Raw genomic sequence first — 18661 nt, forward strand, 5'->3', positions numbered from 1 at the left:
TGATCGCGACAGTACCAAAGACTGCTTGCCTGCCGCAATCAGGCGCCATATAACGGTTTTGTTCAATTCTCCAGGACCCCACCCATGCCACTGACACAAATTTATACATACTCGTAGCCCCACACGTGAGCCACAAGAAGGAATTATTTTCATCTCTCTGCCACTAATATTTTAACTTTTATGAGAGATAAAATACATTCCTTTGATCTGACAGCTCGCTGACTGTTGGGAGCCTTCGACCGCACCCCTGTGGTTTTCCGCAGCCAAAATGACTAGCAGTCTCCTTTGAAGCTTCCGGGAAGGTGACAATTTTTGTTCAATTGCATGGGGGGCCTTAATTGGCAACCAGGTGTCAACTCTATCCCAGAGACCAGCTGTGTCCTTTCAAATGCTACTAACAGGACATGTGTGTGATAATACATTAATTAACCCAAAATGACATTACATCTACAATTCACTACATATTTCTACAGATCACTTCATATTTCATATTTCGCTAACGCAAAGCTATTCCATATCTGATATTTATGTTACAGTCAGCAATGGCAGCCCCTTGAAAATTTTAATGACAGGTTTACTTTTAGGTGAAACCGCCTTTTAGTTAAAGTGGTTCTAAAGGCAGAAGGTTTTTTATCGGAAGGCATTCTATACATTAAGATAAAAAAAAAACCTTGTGGGTGGAGCAGCCCCCCAAATACTTACCTGAGCTGCATCTCGATCTAGCAATGTTGCACGAGACCTTTGGCTATTCAGGACTCTCCCTCTTCATTGGCTATAACACAGCCATTGGCTACCGCTGCTGTCAATCAGTCACTGAGGCAATGAGGAGAGAGAGGGGGCATCTGAGTGAAAACGCAGAGCTGCGGCTCAGCTAAAGTGCCCCCCTAGCAAGCTGCTTACTGTGGGGGCACTTGGCAGGAGGGGCCAGGAGCACTGGCGAGGGACCCCGGGAAGAGAAGGATTTGGGCCGCTCTGTACAATAACAAAGACTTTAAAAAATAAGTGTTGTGTGGATGCTGGCAACTTAAAACACATGACGATTTCTTATCGTTTAAGATTTTACTGATGAGCATTTAACTGCTGTGGCCATTACATAGTAAAATGATGGAGCCCCTCCCCTTTAATGGTCTTTCCATTATATACAATTAAAGCTGTAATAAACCCAAAAGCAAACATATTGCAGCTTACCAATTCTTAGATGTAATGGCTGCATTGGTTTCCCGTTTAATCTTTCTTCTATTTTCACTTGGTGATCCAGCCAGTAAGTCTGATATTTTTCACAAGCTCAAGCTCCCCAGCAGAATGTATCAGTTTATACACACGAGACAAACCACCTAACACTGGCAGGGATTCCTAAAATTATCAGCTTTTATTTATTCATGCAAAACTTTAATCCTAAATGGAAAATAGTAAACTGTTTGCTATAACTAATTAAGTGTGCGCTGGAGTTTGGCTTCAATTTGTTAGTGTATCTAAGTCTGCTAATACATTTAACACTGCCCCCCCAGGACTGACGATGTTTCTGTGCATCCTGTTTTCCTCCAGAGTTGTGTTTAACTAATACAGAAGATGTGTTTATGGTCAGATCACCAAGTGAAAATAGAGAGGAAAAAGTCAAAGAAAACTAATGCAGCCACTACATCTAAGGCCTCTTTCACACGGCCGCTCCGTATGTCCGCAAATCATCCTATTTTTTTGCGGATGATTTACGGACATAATGAATGTCTATGGCATTGCGGATGTCAGCGGATGACCATCCACTGACATCCGATTTTCTTCCTTTCAGTTCTGTTCTGTTTTTTGGAACGGAACAGAACCCTATTTTTCCTCCGTTCAAAAAATGGAAAGGAAGCAAAATCGGATGTCAGCGGTGTCATCCGCTGACATCCGCAATGCCCATAGACTTACATTATGTCCGTATATCATCCACAAACAGATGGGATGATATGTGGACATACGCCGCTCCGTGAAAAAAAAAAAAGTCCAGCAGCAGAGCAAAAAACCGGAGTGGCCGTGTGAAAGAGGCCTAATGGGTTTAGCACCACTTTCAAGAAGATGTGCCGCCAGAGAGAGCTCGTTTGGCTGTACATCTCCTGTGGATCACAGGAGTACAGTTCATTCTGCACTCCTGTGACCCATTTTCAGCAGACATCAGGCTGAAGTCCGCTCTCTGCTGACGTCACAGAAATCGGTCCAGGCTCCGCGTCATCACAACCACAGAGTTGGGATCTGCCAGGTGCCTGGACCGACACCCACCCCCTCCACAGCCCAGCGCTCCAATGAGTGAGGAGGGGGCAGAGCTGAGAGCTGTGACTGAGAGTCAGCAGGTCTCTGCTCGGGGAGCTGTCAGAACCGAGCGATCAGCGGTTTTTGATCGCTCGTTTCTCAGTGTAGAGGCGCTGGGGGACAGATGCTACATCCACTTAAGCTTAAGTATGAATAGGGAAAAAATGGAATCCCATACATCTCCTTTAACTATTGGTGAATCCAGCTACAGAGAGAGTTGACCTTTTTATTGTCTTGTGGGAAGAGTAGAGCTAAACTTGTTTAATCCCAACAACGGCATCAATGGAATGTGCTTCAAATGAATCAATAGGTGATTCCATCACACTGGGACTCAACCCCAAGTGAAAAACCAGCCTTAACTGAGGTTGGCCATTTAAAAACAAAAAACAGTTGTAGATCATTTCTTGGGGGTGTGTGTGTGTGTGTGTGTGTGTGTGTGTGTGTGTGTGTGTGTGTGTATATATATATATATATATATATATAATGTGTGTATAAAATATATAATTTGTTCATTTCTTTTTTGTTTTATGTTTTTTTTTTTTTTTACTCTTCTGTCATTTTTATTTCCATAGGTATTTTTCCTTCCACTAAGTAATACCATTCTGAGCTGTTTTAAGGACAATTCCATCTTTGCTTGGGAAAGCGATACTCTTACCTGCAAATACCAGCTTCCGCCTCCTGAGGATGGATCCATGGTGCGATACAAGGCCTTTGCTGTTACAAGGTATGATGGGGCCTGTGGTCAGGGATTTGGATAGTCTTGAACTGGTTAGAAAAACATCCTTTCTTCTTCCTTGCACACACTTTTCTGACATTGTGGTAGGTCGCATTGGGCATGATTTTCAGGTTAGTGTGATTCTAGCAGGCATGTTTTAGGCATCGGTCACACAGAGCTTACATATCTCCATCGTTACAGGCGTTGAGCATTTTTTTCAGCCTATAAAAGTACCTCTATGTTGGCCTACGTGTCCATGCACACAGAAGTACTTTCAGGAGAGGAGCTGAAAAGAAGAAAAAAGGCTGAACATGACTAGCGTTTGACTATTAAAGTGGAGTTCCACCCTAAAATGTAACTTCGGTCCATCTTCTTGCTCCGGGTCACCTGAAAAACAAATGGATAATCGCAATTTTTTTTTTTTACTTACCTTGTTTTAGAAGAAAATCTACTCACCTTACCATCCACTTCCTCCCTCGGCGGCCACGGCCGCCGAGGGAGGAAGTGGATGGTAAGGTGAGTAGATCGCGCTGGCTTCAAGCTGCCCACACCTGAGATGGCAGCGCTGGACAATACATTTTCAAGGTAAGTATTTCTTCTTGCAGGTAAGTGCAACCCAGGACAGTTCAGAGGCTAGCCATTGTGGAATGTACTAGCCCTGACTGTTCCAGGGGTATTTTAATGTATTTTTTTTTTGGTTTTAGGTGGAACTCCGCTTTAATGCGTTTGAGTGGCCAGAATACATTAATATTCTGACCAATGAAGTCCATTAATGCTCAAACACTTGACGCTCCTGAACACATGTGCAATATGTGGCTTTTACAACATTTTTTAACAAAAAACCCCCTTGAGGAATGGTTGGGACTTTAGAGGTAACTATATTAGACTTTGTACAAACAGTCACAGGTTACAGCAGAATCCAACGCGTTTCAAATGCAGTATAATACATGAATCTTCCTCAGGGAATCTGCATATATTCCTGAAAAAGTAACCACATACAGAATAAGTCCCAAAAAGAGGGGCACAGTTCAGTATATACAGTTTACAAATATATAGATATATATAATCTTGCAATTGCGACCATGTGGTCTCGAGAAAAAAAAAAAAACCAAGACAAGAGGGGGGAAGGGGGGAGAGGGGAAGGGAAGGAGAAAAATTCCCAGATGGAGTTCCACTGATTAGGAGGTCACATACCTGCAAAAAATGGGAAAGCCCAGCAACCCTGTCCCAGTGGGGATATGTTCCGTTCCCACAAAGTGAAAGCTAGAGTCAGGTGTGTATATTATTAGCCTTAACCTAGAAGCAATGGTAAACAATCAGAAAACTACAATTGTAGAGTTCAAGCTGCACTATACCAAAAAAGTATATAAAATATTTCAAACAATTCACCTGGTTCGATGATTAATCACAAATGGAAATGTGAAAGAAAAGGGAGTAAAAAGTTTTCCCTGAAATAAAAAAACAACACCCACAGGGGGGAGGAAAAAAGATATTGTTCCTGGAAGGTTCCAATTGATTATTCCATAATATGAGTATCTCCAAAATTTAATAAGTCCTATATTAGGAAAAGAAAAGGAAAAACTGAGCCATACATAGATGTTCGTGGCCGTCATATGAAATATGGTGGACACATTTCATATGGGGTGCCTTACCTCAGTAGCGGTGAATCATTATGGTATTTCCATCAATTCAATGCATATGTATAGTCCCTCGGGATATGTATAAACAAAAGTATATTCCAAAATCCTTGGTGAGAAGTGCACCATTACTTGCCTAAGATGAATGTAAAGAAAATACATGAATACGTGATAATTGTTTCCAATAAAATAAAGGAAAATATAATACCATTAAATGTAGGGAAGGCAATAAACCATGGAGTCACGCTGTCCACCAAGGCTGACAGAATCCAGTTCTATGGTACCTTGATAGAGCCGCAATGGCGTCCACCACGTGTGTCCTAGTATACTGGAGGGAGGGGAGAAAAAGCCTCCTTAACCAGAATCAAAAATGAATGTAACAATCGGGGTCCTAAGAAAGGTACTTACTATCGTGTAACAGGTTTCGAGGAACACCAGTCCTGAGGTGACTTCGGAGAGAGGGACTGACTCTCGGCATGTCCTTATGTAACCCAAGGGGGGGCCTGTGATCTCGCGGTAAACATCGCGAGATTTGCGTGTAATGATGTCGTCATTTCCGTCTATCGCGGGATAGCCCGCGGGTTTTTTAAGGATGACATCACTTCCGTTTTAGATGTCCACGTTGCGGAGCGCTATATGAAGCCAAAACTAGTGACTACTTCCGCCCTTACTCGGTATTGGACATTATTGTATGTCCACCCAAGATCACGGCGGTTCATAGGCATAGCAAGATGAACAAAGGAATAAATTTATCACATAAGTGAAACCCGATTGAAAATATAAGGATATAAATTAATGGTTATATCTCACATAAAAGATCCAATCGTTGTACAGGTTCAACTAAATAGAAAAAAACCCTTTTTAGGCGGGCACCACTTGGGGAAAAAAAAGGGACAATCATTATCAGATATAGCCCCGGCATGGGTAGTGGCGTTAGACCCCCGAAAACTATCGGGGGTTCAGACCTGGAATCTCCAGAGACAATTGTCTCCAGGGATTTACCATTCCGAAAAACGCTTCTTTCTCCAGATGTTCAGGGTCCACATCCAGAGTTGAGGACACCCTTGGAGATGTCTCACCCATGCCGGGCTTCCACTTGGGGATGATCCCCCCACAGGGATCAGGAAATAGCAGTCCCACTGTGCTCGTGGATCCACCTGGTGGGAGGAAGAGAAATAATAATAATAAAAATAAGTAAATAAATAAAAATAAATATAAATAAAAATAAATATAAAAATAAAAAATAATAATCATAAAAATAAGAAAAAAATGATAAAGTAAAAATAATAATATAAATAATAATAAAAATAATAGAAATAAAAATAAAAAAAGGGGGGGAGGAAGAAAAGGAGAGAAAAAAGGGGGGGGGGGGAAAGGAGAAGAAGGAGAAGGGAAAGAAAAAGGGGGGGGGAAGGGAAGAGGGGGAAAAAATAAAAAGGGAAAAAGGGGATTAATTCCCTCGAGGAACAAGAAACCTCCCCATAATTGTCAGGGAGGACATGAATCGCACATGCAATCATACAATTCTCTAGTTCAATTATATTTTAACATTATACAATACATGAAAAATAATTCCTTGTTATTTCATATTTATCCCACTCCGAGAGAGTGTATATTTCTAAATAGAGTATAATATATATTCATTAACATATACCATTAAGATGAAAGGGACAGGGAGGGGAAATTAAAAAGAACCCCCAAACAAATGTAAAAATTGGGGGAGGGGAAGGTTTCTAGTGTGTAGCCTAAGATGGTAACAAGGCTTTATTAAAGGCATACATAGACCAGCAAAGTGAAAGAAACAAAAAGGTTTATAGTGATGGAAAGGAACAGAGGACCATCTAATCTGTCTTCCCGGAGGAAAACCCCTCCAAGAAAGACCTATAACTTTCCATTTCGTTCAGACCAGGGGGGGTGGTCGCCCCAAGCCTAACAATCCAGCGCATTTCGCGCTGGAGCAGCTGCTTGTTCCAATCACCCCCCCTGGTCGGAATGTGCACCCTTTCCAAGGCAAGAAAAGTCACCACTGGGGTCCTGTATTTGTGGGCAATAGCCATGTGTCGGCCAAGTGGCAGATACAAGTCTCCAATGTTAAGGCTTTGCATGTGTTTACTGATGCGTTTGCCCATTTCCTGCTTGGTCTTTCCAACATAGAAAGCCTTGCATTCGCAACGCATCAGATACACAACCCCCTTGGTTTTGCAGTTCACAAAATGTCGGGGGTGAAAGATTTCCCCATTAGGGAGCTTAGTTGTTTTGCATCTAACTATCACCTTACATTGGTCACAATGGCCACAGGGAAATGTCCCTTTGTCTCGACAGGGATCCTCTCTGTTTGCACCTTTATACTCGCTCTGGACTAACGTGTCCCTCATAGAGGTGGCTCTTCTGTAGGTGATAGCTGGGGAGGGTGTCACTATCTGTTGAAGGATAGGGTCCTCACTAAGTATTGCCCAGTGCTTTTTCAAGATGTCATAAATTTTCTCATGTTCCGTAGAGTAGTTGAGAATTATTCTAGGAGGGTTCTTAACAGGTACTTCATTAGATTTCGGGTTTTTGAAGAGCAAATCCTTTCTCTCCATGGTCTGGACTCTGTTATAACTTTTCCTAAGACATGTCTTAGAGTATCCTCTTTCGAGGAGTCTCTCTGTTAGTTCATTAGCCTTTTCCCTATAAACCTTTTCGGACTAACAATTTCTCTTAATTCTTAGATATTGTGAGTATGGAATAGATTTCTTAAGGGGCTCTGGGTGGAAGCTAGCTGCATGAAGCAGCGTGTTTCCCGCTGTGGATTTTCTAAATAGAGATGTTGAAATCTGGCCCTCATCACCCTTGGTGATGGTGATATCCAGAAAATCCACCGATTTCAGGTCATATTGCATGGTGAAAAACAAATTCATATTGTTGTCATTTAGCTTCACAAGACATTCTTCTAGTAGTTCCGCAGGACCGTCCCATACCAGGAAGATGTCGTCGATGTACCTCTGCCACAATAAAAAGTGGCAGAAGTACATCGACAAGTCTTCACTGGTGGTAATCATATGCTCCCACTCCCCCAGGTACAGGTTGGCGTAGGATGGGGCACAGCAGGTCCCCATCGCTACACCCTGTACCTGGAGGTAGTGGGAGCCTTCAAAAGAGAACACATTGTGTTCGAGAATGAACCTCAAAATATCAAGGATAAAATTGTTGTAGTTTAGTTCCTGTAGTCCTCTCTGTTTCAAAACTTTTTTGATAACAGAGAGACCTTTCTCGTGAGGTATGGAGTTGTATAGACATTCGGCGTCTATAGTTACTAGGAGGGCATTACAAGGTACAATAACATTTTCTAGAATTTGAAGCATGTGAATGGTATCTTTAGTGTAAGATGTCAGGCCAGTAACATGCGGTCTTAGATGAGCGTCTACCACCCGGCTTGCTGTTTCGGTAATGCTACCATTGCCTGAAACTATCGGACGGCCTGGTGGATTTCTTAGGTCTTTGTGGACCTTGGGCAGGCAATAGAACGTGGGGATACGGGGATATGGCGTCCTCATGTATTCCCATAATTCTGTCGTGATTGTGCCTGTTTCCCTGGCTGAGTCGATGATAGCGTAGTACTCTTCATTGAAACCTTTGATAACGGAAGTTGATATTTGTTTATAGCAAGTTTCGTTATCAAGAAGTTGATGACACATTTTTTCATAGTCAGCATTGTTCATCAGAACAATATTCCCTCCCTTATCACTGGGTTTAATAGTGATGGCGTTGTTTTTTTGAAGGGTTTTAAGGGCTTTACGTTGATTGGGGGGGAGGTTGATAAATTACACAAAAACCAAACGAGAGACAGTGTCCTTTGAGACCTGACGAACAAAGAGGGATATGGTGGGGTTTTGATTGAGTTGGGGAAATTTTGGAGATTTCCTCCTAAATTGTTTAGTGGAAACTTTATCCTTACTTTGAGTTTGTGTGGGTTCATCATCCGAAGAACTGCTGAGATTTTCCCAAATCTCCTCATTATCATAACCACTCTCCTGCAGAAGTAAATTCAAGTCCCGAAGGGCTCGATATTCTGCTGCTTTCAATTTAGAATCAGGTCTCTGTGATTTATCTGTTTGTTTTAGGTATTTACTTTTAAAGAAGATGTCCCTTGCAAATAAATTTATGTCTTTTAGGACATTAAACTTATCCGTTGGTTGACTTGGACAAAAAGATAAACCCAACATTAAGAGTTCCTCCTCCTCCGGGGTAAGATTATGAAATGAAAGGTTAATAACGGTTAGTCCATTTTCTCGGTTACCCTTATTGCAAAGGAGTCCATGCTGGCGTGTGTTTTGACCGCTTGTCGAGTATGGGGTTTCCCTAAAAAAGGCCCCTTATTGCTTGTGCCTTGTGCTTTAGTTGTTATTGCTCCATCTACCTGAATCATAGTAGGATCTTGACTAGCATGGGGGGCACCCATGGTCTCCTTAGTTGTGCCATCATTGTTTCTAGGTGTTGATGTTGGTCCTCGAGGGGTGTTAGTTCTATTTTTAGTTTTATCCTTTTTTTTACCCCGTTGGGGGTAATCTGCTCGAGAGCGGCCTCGTGAGTCAATTTGGGAAGAATTTGAGGCAGAGGAGTCAGAGGAGTGATGGTCACTCCTGTTGTATTCACTCCTACGTCTCATATTTCGTTGTCCTTGATTCCATCTATATGCCTTACCCTCATTGAATGCTATTCTGTCCCTCCAGTATTTTTTCTCCTTCCTTTGCAGGATTGACCTGTTATAATCCTCCAGGTATAATTTTAATTTACTCTCTTGTTCTATATAGAGTGGAGAGGTTTTAAGCGGAGTTAGTTGTTTATTAATAGCAGAAACTTCAGTTTCTATATGTTTTAATTGTTTTAAATATTCGGCCTGAAGAAGAATCATTAAATTCTTTGAGCATTCATTAAGAATTCTCTCCCAGTCCTGTTTGAGATCTGGTGAGATATTCTCCAGAGTAGGGAAGATCTGAATCCTTAATCCTAAAGGATTCAGACCTTCCTTCACATATTTATCAAAAGTTTTGATATGCCAGTGCAATGCTGACTTTTTTTCCAAGAACCGTTTCAAGGTGGAAAATAGAGTAAAGATATCTGATTCTATTTGTTCCTTTTGCTGAAATTTGCTTTCAATGTCTGACATTAGCTCCTCCCACCCATCTCCCTGAAACCCTCCCATCTGAGGTATATGTGTTACACACGCTCTGTAGAGAGCGTGTGAAGGAATATGCAGAGGAAACTTAGTGGTGAAGACCGTTTACCTCCTAAACCTATTATTGTTAGTGAAGAATATTAATAAATTATATCTCGAAGCGTGGGTGACCTGGAAAATACCTACAAAAAAATGGGGGTAGGGTGTGTTATCCACCCAAATCGTGAACTATAAATATATGTAGGTAGTTGCCAAGTGCTGTGTTACCATAATCCCTATAGAGTTATTTAACAAAAAAACCCCTTGAGGAATGGTTGGGACTTTAGAGGTAACTATATTAGACTCTCATAACAGAGATATATAAATAAAAATGTGTCTTTATTTTGAAAAAGTGGAATGATTAAAGAACCATCAAAACAGAAGGAACATATGTTTAAACAGTATACATGGACATTTGTACAAACAGTCACAGGTTACAGCAGAATCCAACGCGTTTCAAATGCAGTATAATACATGAATCTTCCTCAGGGAATCTGCATATATTACTGAAAAAGTAACCACATACAGAATAAGTCCCAAAAAGAGGGGCACAGTTCAGTATATACAGTTTACAAATATATAGATATATATAATCTTGCAATTGCGACCATGTGGTCTCGAGAAAAAAAAAAAAAAAAAAAAAACCAAGACAAGAGGGGGGAAGGGGGGAGAGGGGAAGGGAAGGAGAAAAATTCCCAGATGGAGTACCACTGATTAGGAGGTCACATACCTGCAAAAAATGGGAAAGCCCAGCAACCCTGTCCCAGTGGGGATATGTTCCGTTCCCACAAAGTGAAAGCTAGAGTCAGGTGTGTATATTATTAGCCTTAACCTAGAAGCAATGGTAAACAATCAGAAAACTACAATTGTAGAGTTCAAGCTGCACTATACCAAAAAAGTATATAAAATATTTCAAACAATTCACCTGGTTCGATGATTAATCACAAATGGAAATGTGAAAGAAAAGGGAGTAAAAAGTTTTCCCTGAAATAAAAAAACAACACCCACAGGGGGGAGGAAAAAAGATATTGTTCCTGGAAGGTTCCAATTGATTATTCCATAATATGAGTATCTCCAAAATTTAATAAGTCCTATATTAGGAAAAGAAAAGGAAAAACTGAGCCATACATAGATGTTCGTGGCCGTCATATGAAATATGGTGGACACATTTCATATGGGGTGCCTTACCTCAGTAGCGGTGAATCATTATGGTATTTCCATCAATTCAATGCATATGTATAGTCCCTCGGGATATGTATAAACAAAAGTATATTCCAAAATCCTTGGTGAGAAGTGCACCATTACTTGCCTAAGATGAATGTAAAGAAAATACATACATCTATGTCAATGTATATAGAAATCTCGGCTAGAATACGTGATAATTGTTTCCAATAAAATAAAGGAAAATATAATACCATTAAATGTAGGGAAGGCAATAAACCATGGAGTCACGCTGTCCACCAAGGCTGACAGAATCCAGTTCTATGGTACCTTGATAGAGGTAGATAGACATTTTTTTAGGCAGCTTTTCTGCTGCCAGGAGTTCTGGCATTCAGAGGGGCTAAATAGACACCTTACTGTACACAAACCTTTACTGATGAGTGATGAGTCTGATGAGGAAAGTATAATAGGAACATGTTGGGGTGGCTATATCAAACAAACTGAGAAAATAAAGAATACTCAGTACATATGTAACAGGCAGAAAATGTAAAAAATAGGCTTGGAGTTTAAAGAATATGTTACATTTCATATTCCTGATAGGTGCCTGTTGTACCATGTACTTGTAAGAAACCGTATCCTGTTCTCTTTGTATTGCTTCATTTATGTGAAATCGTTGGTGTTCCTGCCAGTCCCTCTGCTTTCCTATTTAAAAACTGACCACACTAAGCACGAGGGCACAGCAAGGTCAGTTTTCTGGCTATTCAGAGAACTCAACCTGCTCTCCTCCAATGATCAGACTTGTCCTGATACACCTACACGGCCATTCAGTGGGAAGATTTGTTTTTTATTTTTTGCGATATAAGCAAAAAAAGAGCAAAAATTTTGAAAGAGAACTTTTTGTTTCAAAAGAAATCCAATAAAATTTTCGTCATAAATTTAGGCCAGAATAAATTCTACTACATGTCTTTGGTAAAAAAAAAAAAAAAAAAGTCCTGATAAGTGTATAATAGGTTTGAGTGAAAGTTAAAGCCTACAAGCTAAGCTATGTATCATTGAAAATTGATCAATCCTGATGTACTGACTACCTATCTCATTTCTTGAGGCCCTAAAATGTCAGGACAGTACAAATACCCCCAAATGACCCCTTTTTGTAAATATGACTATCCACAGTATTTAGTAAGAGGCATAGTGAGTTTTTTGAAGTTGAAATTTTTTGCCCACAATATGTTGGGTAATGAAGATTTTTTTTTTTCCCCACAAAATTGTCATATTACCAAGTTATTTCTTACACATGGCATAGATAAACTTACAATTACACCCCAAAATATATTCTGCTACTCCGGAGTATGGCGATACCACATGTGTGAGACTTTTCTACATACAGAGGCCCAACACCCAAGTAGCACCGTCAGGCGGTCTAAAGGCATAAATTACACATTTCATTTCCTCAGTACCTATCACATTTTTGAAGGCCCTGGAGCACCAGGACTATAGATTTACCCACAAAATTACCCCTATCTGTGCTCACTGATGGGCCTCGGAAAGGGTTGTCTGCTCCCTCTGCGACTATTTCCAGATGGATCGGACAGACGATGATTCTGGCCTATTCCATCAAGGGTAAGGTTCCTCCTTTCCCTGTCAATGCGAACTCTACTCGGGCGCTCAGTGCCTTCTGGGCCTCCCGTCGTCAGGCGTCAGTGACGCAGGTTTGCAAGGCGGCCACCTGGTCGTCAGTGCACACTTTCACAAAGTTCTATAAAGTGGATGTGTTGGCATCTGCAGATGCTTCCTTTGGCCGCAACGTTTTGCAGGCTGCTGTTTAGATGACCTGGTCCTCTTTGAGGGTGTATTGTTTTTTCAGGTGAACTCCAGTTGTTTTGGTTGAGCTCCTGTTTACCTGGTTGGCTAGCCTTGGGAATTTATTTTTCTCTGTTCCCACCCCTCATGTTTAACACTGCTTTGGGACGTCCCAATAGTTAAAAATATCAGTAGCTCTCCTTAGCCATATCTCCACGACTGCTGGCCTGAAATCCTTCGAGACCCTGAGGGAACAGTTTTCCCTCCCTGGCCCCATGCACTACAGGTATTTGTAGCTGTCCCACGCCTATAGATCTCAATTTCCTGACGGACCACCGGGACTAGAGCCGGTTACTACCCTCGAGATTGTTAAATGTACAGAACCCAGCCACCTCATTTCCATATTCTACTCGGAGCTCCACACACCCTCTTCCACCACTATGGCGTATGCACTCAAGACTCGCTGGGAGCGGAGTGTGGGGGCTATGGAGGATGAGGAGTGGGAGGATGCCCTGGAGACAAGTCATTGTGTGTCACCGAAGCTGTCGGACCGCTTGACGCAGACCTTTATACTCCACCAGGCCTATCTCACCCCCCTTAGACTGACGAAATATAACCCTGACCTGGTCCCCTCTTGTCCTATGTGCGTAGACCCTGAGGCCTCCTTTTTTCATCTACTATGGAGCTGCCCCCAACTGCAGGTTCTCTGGCGACAGTCACTTTCCTCCATGACAAAATGGGATCTCCTCTACAGCTCTCCCCTAAGGCGTGCCTCCTGGGGGTCTACCCGGATGCAGAGATGCCCAAGTCCACTATAATATTCCTACAGGAAACCTTGTTTGTTGCACGTAAACTGATAGCCAGACAGTGGATGAGGACCACTCCCCCTACTTTTGGGCTCTGGATTAAAGAAATAAACAGTATCCTCCCTTTTCATAAAATTCTCTACAAAAACAGGGGATGCCCTCAAAAGTTCAACAAGATCTGGGACAGATGGGTGCAATGTCTGGATACGGGCCAGTAGCACTGTATATTACCGCCCCTTGAAGGTCATGTCCACTATTGTTCCTATAACTGAATGCATGTTGCTCAGCTATTTTCCTGCCTTATGTGCTTGTACAGTTTTTATATGTTCTCTTGGTTACTCTTTGTACATTTGCAAAACATGAACAAGGCAAAAATTTCAGTGTATAATTTATTTTTGTATTGTACCAAAACGTTTTCAATAAAACTCACTGTTTTCAAAAAAAATATCAGGAGCTGTGTCTGGCAATGAACGAAAGAGAAAATGGGATTTTTGACTTACCGTAAAATCAATTTCTCTGATGTTCATTGATGGACACAGCACCCACCGCCCTGTGGCGTGGTAATTTCTTCTGACACTGCTTGTAACAAAATGGAGTACCTATAGCCGAGAGGGGGAGTATACCCCCTGGGACTGCCCATAGGTGTAGCCAGACTTTTTTTTTTGCCTAGTGTCCTACTCCTCTAGGGGACAATATAACTCAATGGTTAAGAAGATCGGGAGCTGTGTCCATCAATGAACATCAGAGAAATGGATTTTCTGGTAAGTCAAAAATCCCATTTTTTTTTTATCAAAGGGTAACTCCAATTTCATGGGGGAAAAAAATGGCAAATAAAAAATAATATAGCATATACAATTGGGACACAAGTCATATTGTAAATTGAATGTTATTAAAATAACCTTTCCTTTTCAATCTGCAGCCACTGTAATTTTCTGAAAATGCAGTGCAATATGGCCGCCTGGAGGTGTTTTGTACACAGAATGTATACTGACCACACCCCAGAAACATCATTTCCTGCTTGTGTGATTGGCTCACCAATTTTCCCAGAAGTCTGCCTAAGATACAAGTCAGATTTCAGGCATTTCCTGGAACAAAAATGTAATTTTTGGTGACATACTGCCAATAAGAACACGTCTAAAGGGATGCAGAACCAGCAGATTTCCTCATTTATGCCCTGGAGGTGCAGCAGCTATATGATTATTATGAAACCACTCTTATTAGACCCACTTAGCACAGGGGCACAGAGGAACTAACAGTGATTTCCTCAGAATAACAAAAGGAAGGAATCTGCAACAAAGGTTGTTCTAATTCTTGCAATGTACAGAGAACACCCAGAGGGGAATGTTTTTTTTTCCTCAACAAAAGGAGTTACGCTTTAAGGCTTCTAAACAATGACATAAAGGGATGTCCCCAACAATTTTTGGCAGCAGTTGCTTCATTTGCTTTTGCTAGGTTTCCTCTGTGATCACCAATTGTGTAAGCTGACCTATACTGGTAACATTATTTTGTTGTTTGCAGGGACGGAAGGATGTTGGCAGCCGGAGGAAAATCCAACAATGTGCATTTGTGGTGTCTGACCTCCAAGCAGCTATTTCGAGTACTCCAGATGCCCAGTACGGTGCGGAGTGTGCGCCAGCTCGAGTTCCTCCCTGACAGCTTTGATGGAGGGTCCAGTCAGGTATGACTCTTGCCTCCTTAGATTGCATGCATTGCTTATTACTTAAAATGGCCATAGACTTTATGAATTTCAGCTGGTTTGTAAGGAACCTGTAGGCCTCCTTCCACCCAAAGCCATGGAAACATAAAGGGATGGAGTTGTGCTCTGCATTCCCAGTTTTAAAGCTTTTCTTGACAGTATGTGTGTTATATTCTCTATATTCTCCGTGTTGTAAGAGACACAGGACTCTGGTCTGGAACAACGGTTGTTTATTCAGGACTCACTGTACACTCTAACATGCATTACAAGACAGCTCTGTATATCAATGCATCTCTTACATGTCTCTAAGATGGCCACTCTGCCCCTTGACCCTTGTCATCACTCCTGGGTGGAGCCAGCCTTAAAGTGACAGTACATGTGAAACCCTTCAGGTATAACCGTGTGTCAGTACGCTGCAGTCATTTTTTTTATCCCTACATGCTGTAAAGCATTTTCCTTCACAGGCTTTTTCCTGGAGGTAGAAGCAACATGTTTGTGACTCTGCAAGCAAAATTATAGGTCATATTATTACTATAGAAGATGCATGAGAGCATATTGCTCTACTTGGTGATAGGTAGGCAGTACAGGAGGTTTTCCTTGCATGCTTTGCAGGAAAGTTGGCAGTTTCTGGTATCTTGGCATCCTCTGATTATAGGCTTGTCTCATGGTAACAATCTCTTGTTAGATGTTGCTGTATGTGACTTTGAACTACCACTTCCCCCCTTACCATTTAATACTCCAGTGGGAGAGCTTTAGCAGCCAGTAAGAAGTAGGGATCTATCGAGGGCCAATATGCACTTTCCCCGATATGTGGAGGGGGGGGGGAGATTAGTGTTCCCCATATCCTTGGCTCTGCCGGCTATCTTGTCTCTGCCCTTGACGAGATAAACCAGTGCTTTGTTTTGTTTCACCAAACCCTCTGTAGTTCCCGGGTGACCTATAGGGCCAACGAGTTGACCTCCTACTTCGAGACCATAGATATTTCTGTCCGAATCGGCCCCGGAGGTTACCGATATTTCGGGAAAGTGCTGTACCGGAGTGATGCCTGCAGCTAGAGGCATCACCCTGGTACCGGCATCCATAGCCGAGGGTTGGCTGTCTTGTATTGACAACCGATGCGGCTGAGAAGCGGCTGTACCATTTTTACCAAGCTGTGTCACCTAAAGTGGTTCTGAAGGCAGAACGTTTTTACCTTAATGTATCTGTCCATTATGTGTGCAGCTCTCTTTCAGCCCCCCTTATACTTATCTGGGTCCAATGTCAATCCAGCAATGTGCATGAGAGCAGCATCACTGTTCTTTCTCTCTCCTCACTGGCTTAGAGGCATCAGTGGGAGACATTGGCTCATGTTGCGGTCAATCACAGCCAGTAAGGAGGAGCAGGGGTTGGGCCGAGCCACACTGTGTGTGTCAATGAACACACAGAGCATGGCTCGGTAGAGAGCCTGCATGAGTGCTTCCATAGCAAGCGGCTTGCTAGTAGGGCACTTGGCAGAGGGGAGGAGCCAGGAGCGCCAGCAAGAGACCCAAGAAAAGGAGATTCGGGGCTACTCTGTGAAAAACCATTACACAGAGCAGGTAAGTATGACGTTTGTTTTTATTTTTATTTTTTTCTCTTTACAGTCACTTTAAGATTAGCATAGTCTGAGATCAGGTAGTTGGCTGAGCGATCTGTCAGGAAGCGTGGATCACAAGACTTTCTCAACAGACTTATAAATGCCTCTGGCAATTAAAAAATTCTACTTGTATGTATTTCAGCTGGAGCTCAGATTTAATTTTTCTATATAAATTTGTAATTTAGTTTCCCTTTCAATAAACCCTTCCTTTTTCCAGTTAAAGCAGGGCACATCTCTGTTTGAACATCTGCCAGCATACAGCAACAGCTGTAACTGTCTTCCTATATTTCCTCCAGTGATGTTTATATCTGTTTGAACATTTTACAGTATACAGCAAAGTTCTAACTTTCTGTTCCCGCAGGTTTTAGGTGTGCTCAGTCAAGATGGGATAATGAGGTTCATCAATATCCAAACATGCAAACTTGTGTTTGACGTTGGAAGCCATGATGACGGCATTGTGACTTCTTCTGTTAGCCCAAATGGACGTTACATTGCCAGTGTCATGGATAACGGCAGTGTGAATTTGTACAGCATTCAGGCTCTGACCAAGGAAATCAATAAGGTAAGGGGGATTAACCACTTCCTAAAATGTTTTCCCAGCACACTTACCAGCTAGCCTGCAAAAAACAAAAAAAATAAATGACAGCGTCTAACAAATTACATTAATAACCTAGGTGTTAGTTACACACATTTGCAAATATATATTGGAAGCTGCACTGCCTTGTCAATGCTTCTCTCTGAGACCCCGTTCACACTGGGGCGACCCGACTTGCCGGGGCGACCTGTGAAGTCGCGGTGCGCAGCTCGCACCGCGACCTCGGAGCGGCCGGCATGGACTTCATATCATTGAAGTCAATGCAGGTCGCTCCAGGTCGCCCCAAAGAAGCTCCGGACCCTTTTTCTAAGTCGGAGCGACTTGTGTCGCTCCTATTAGAACGGGTCCTGTGCTGCTCTATGGCAGGCGACCCACGGTGACTTGTCAGGCGACCAGGTCGCCCCAGTGTGAACGGGGTCTCAAGTGCGGTCCTAACTCATATTTGTATGGGACAATCATACTGGCGCAAAGAACATGACTTAGGCTACATCCCATAGGTAATGTGATATAATAAGGGCAATAGAAACTTCAATGAAAGGTTCAATAGGAAGTTCAAAATAGGTCCTTGATGTTCTTGTGCTGGCTCCTTTAACCACCTCAGCCCCGGAAGGATTTGCCCCCTAATGACCAGGCCATTTTTTGCGATTTGGCACTGCATTACTTTAACTGAAAATTGCGCGGTCCTGCGATGCTGTACCCAAATAAAATTGATGTCCTTTTTTCCCCCACAAATAGAGCTTTGTTTTGGTGGTATTTGATCACCTCTGCGGTTTTTAGATTTTGCGCTATAAACAAAAAAAGAGCGACAATTTTGAAAAAAAGAACGCCATATTTTTTACTTTCTGCTATAAAACATTCCCAATAAAAAAAATATTAAAAATTAAAATTTTTTATCAGTTTAGGCCAATTTGTATTCTGCTACATATTTTTTGGTAAAAAAAATCCCAAAAATCGTATTTTAATTGGTTTGTGCAAAAGTTTTAGCGGCTACAAACTACGGGATAGATTTTCGAACTTATTATTTATATTTTTCTATTAGTAATGGCGGCGATCCTGTGATTTTTAGCGAGACTGCGACATTGCGGCGGACAGATCGGACCCCTAACTGACGTTTTTGACACTTTTTGGGGACCAGTCACACTAATACAGTAATCGG

General features: G+C 42.0%; 1 protein-coding gene across 1 annotated transcript in view; it reads left to right on the forward strand.

Moving 5' to 3' along the window:
- Positions 1 to 18661, forward strand: part of TBC1D31 (TBC1 domain family member 31) — a 93881-nt gene that overhangs the window by 25274 nt on the left and 49946 nt on the right. Inside the window, exons 5-7 of the mRNA XM_082259631.1 lie at positions 2859 to 3010; positions 15118 to 15277; positions 17272 to 17472. Coding sequence (XP_082115757.1) covers positions 2859 to 3010; positions 15118 to 15277; positions 17272 to 17472 — 513 coding nt within the window. The remainder of the gene's footprint in view (positions 1 to 2858; positions 3011 to 15117; positions 15278 to 17271; positions 17473 to 18661) is intronic.

Source organism: Pelophylax lessonae (genome assembly GCF_965119305.1).
Source record: "Pelophylax lessonae genome assembly, chromosome: 5".
NCBI classification, from domain to species: Eukaryota; Metazoa; Chordata; class Amphibia; order Anura; family Ranidae; genus Pelophylax; species Pelophylax lessonae.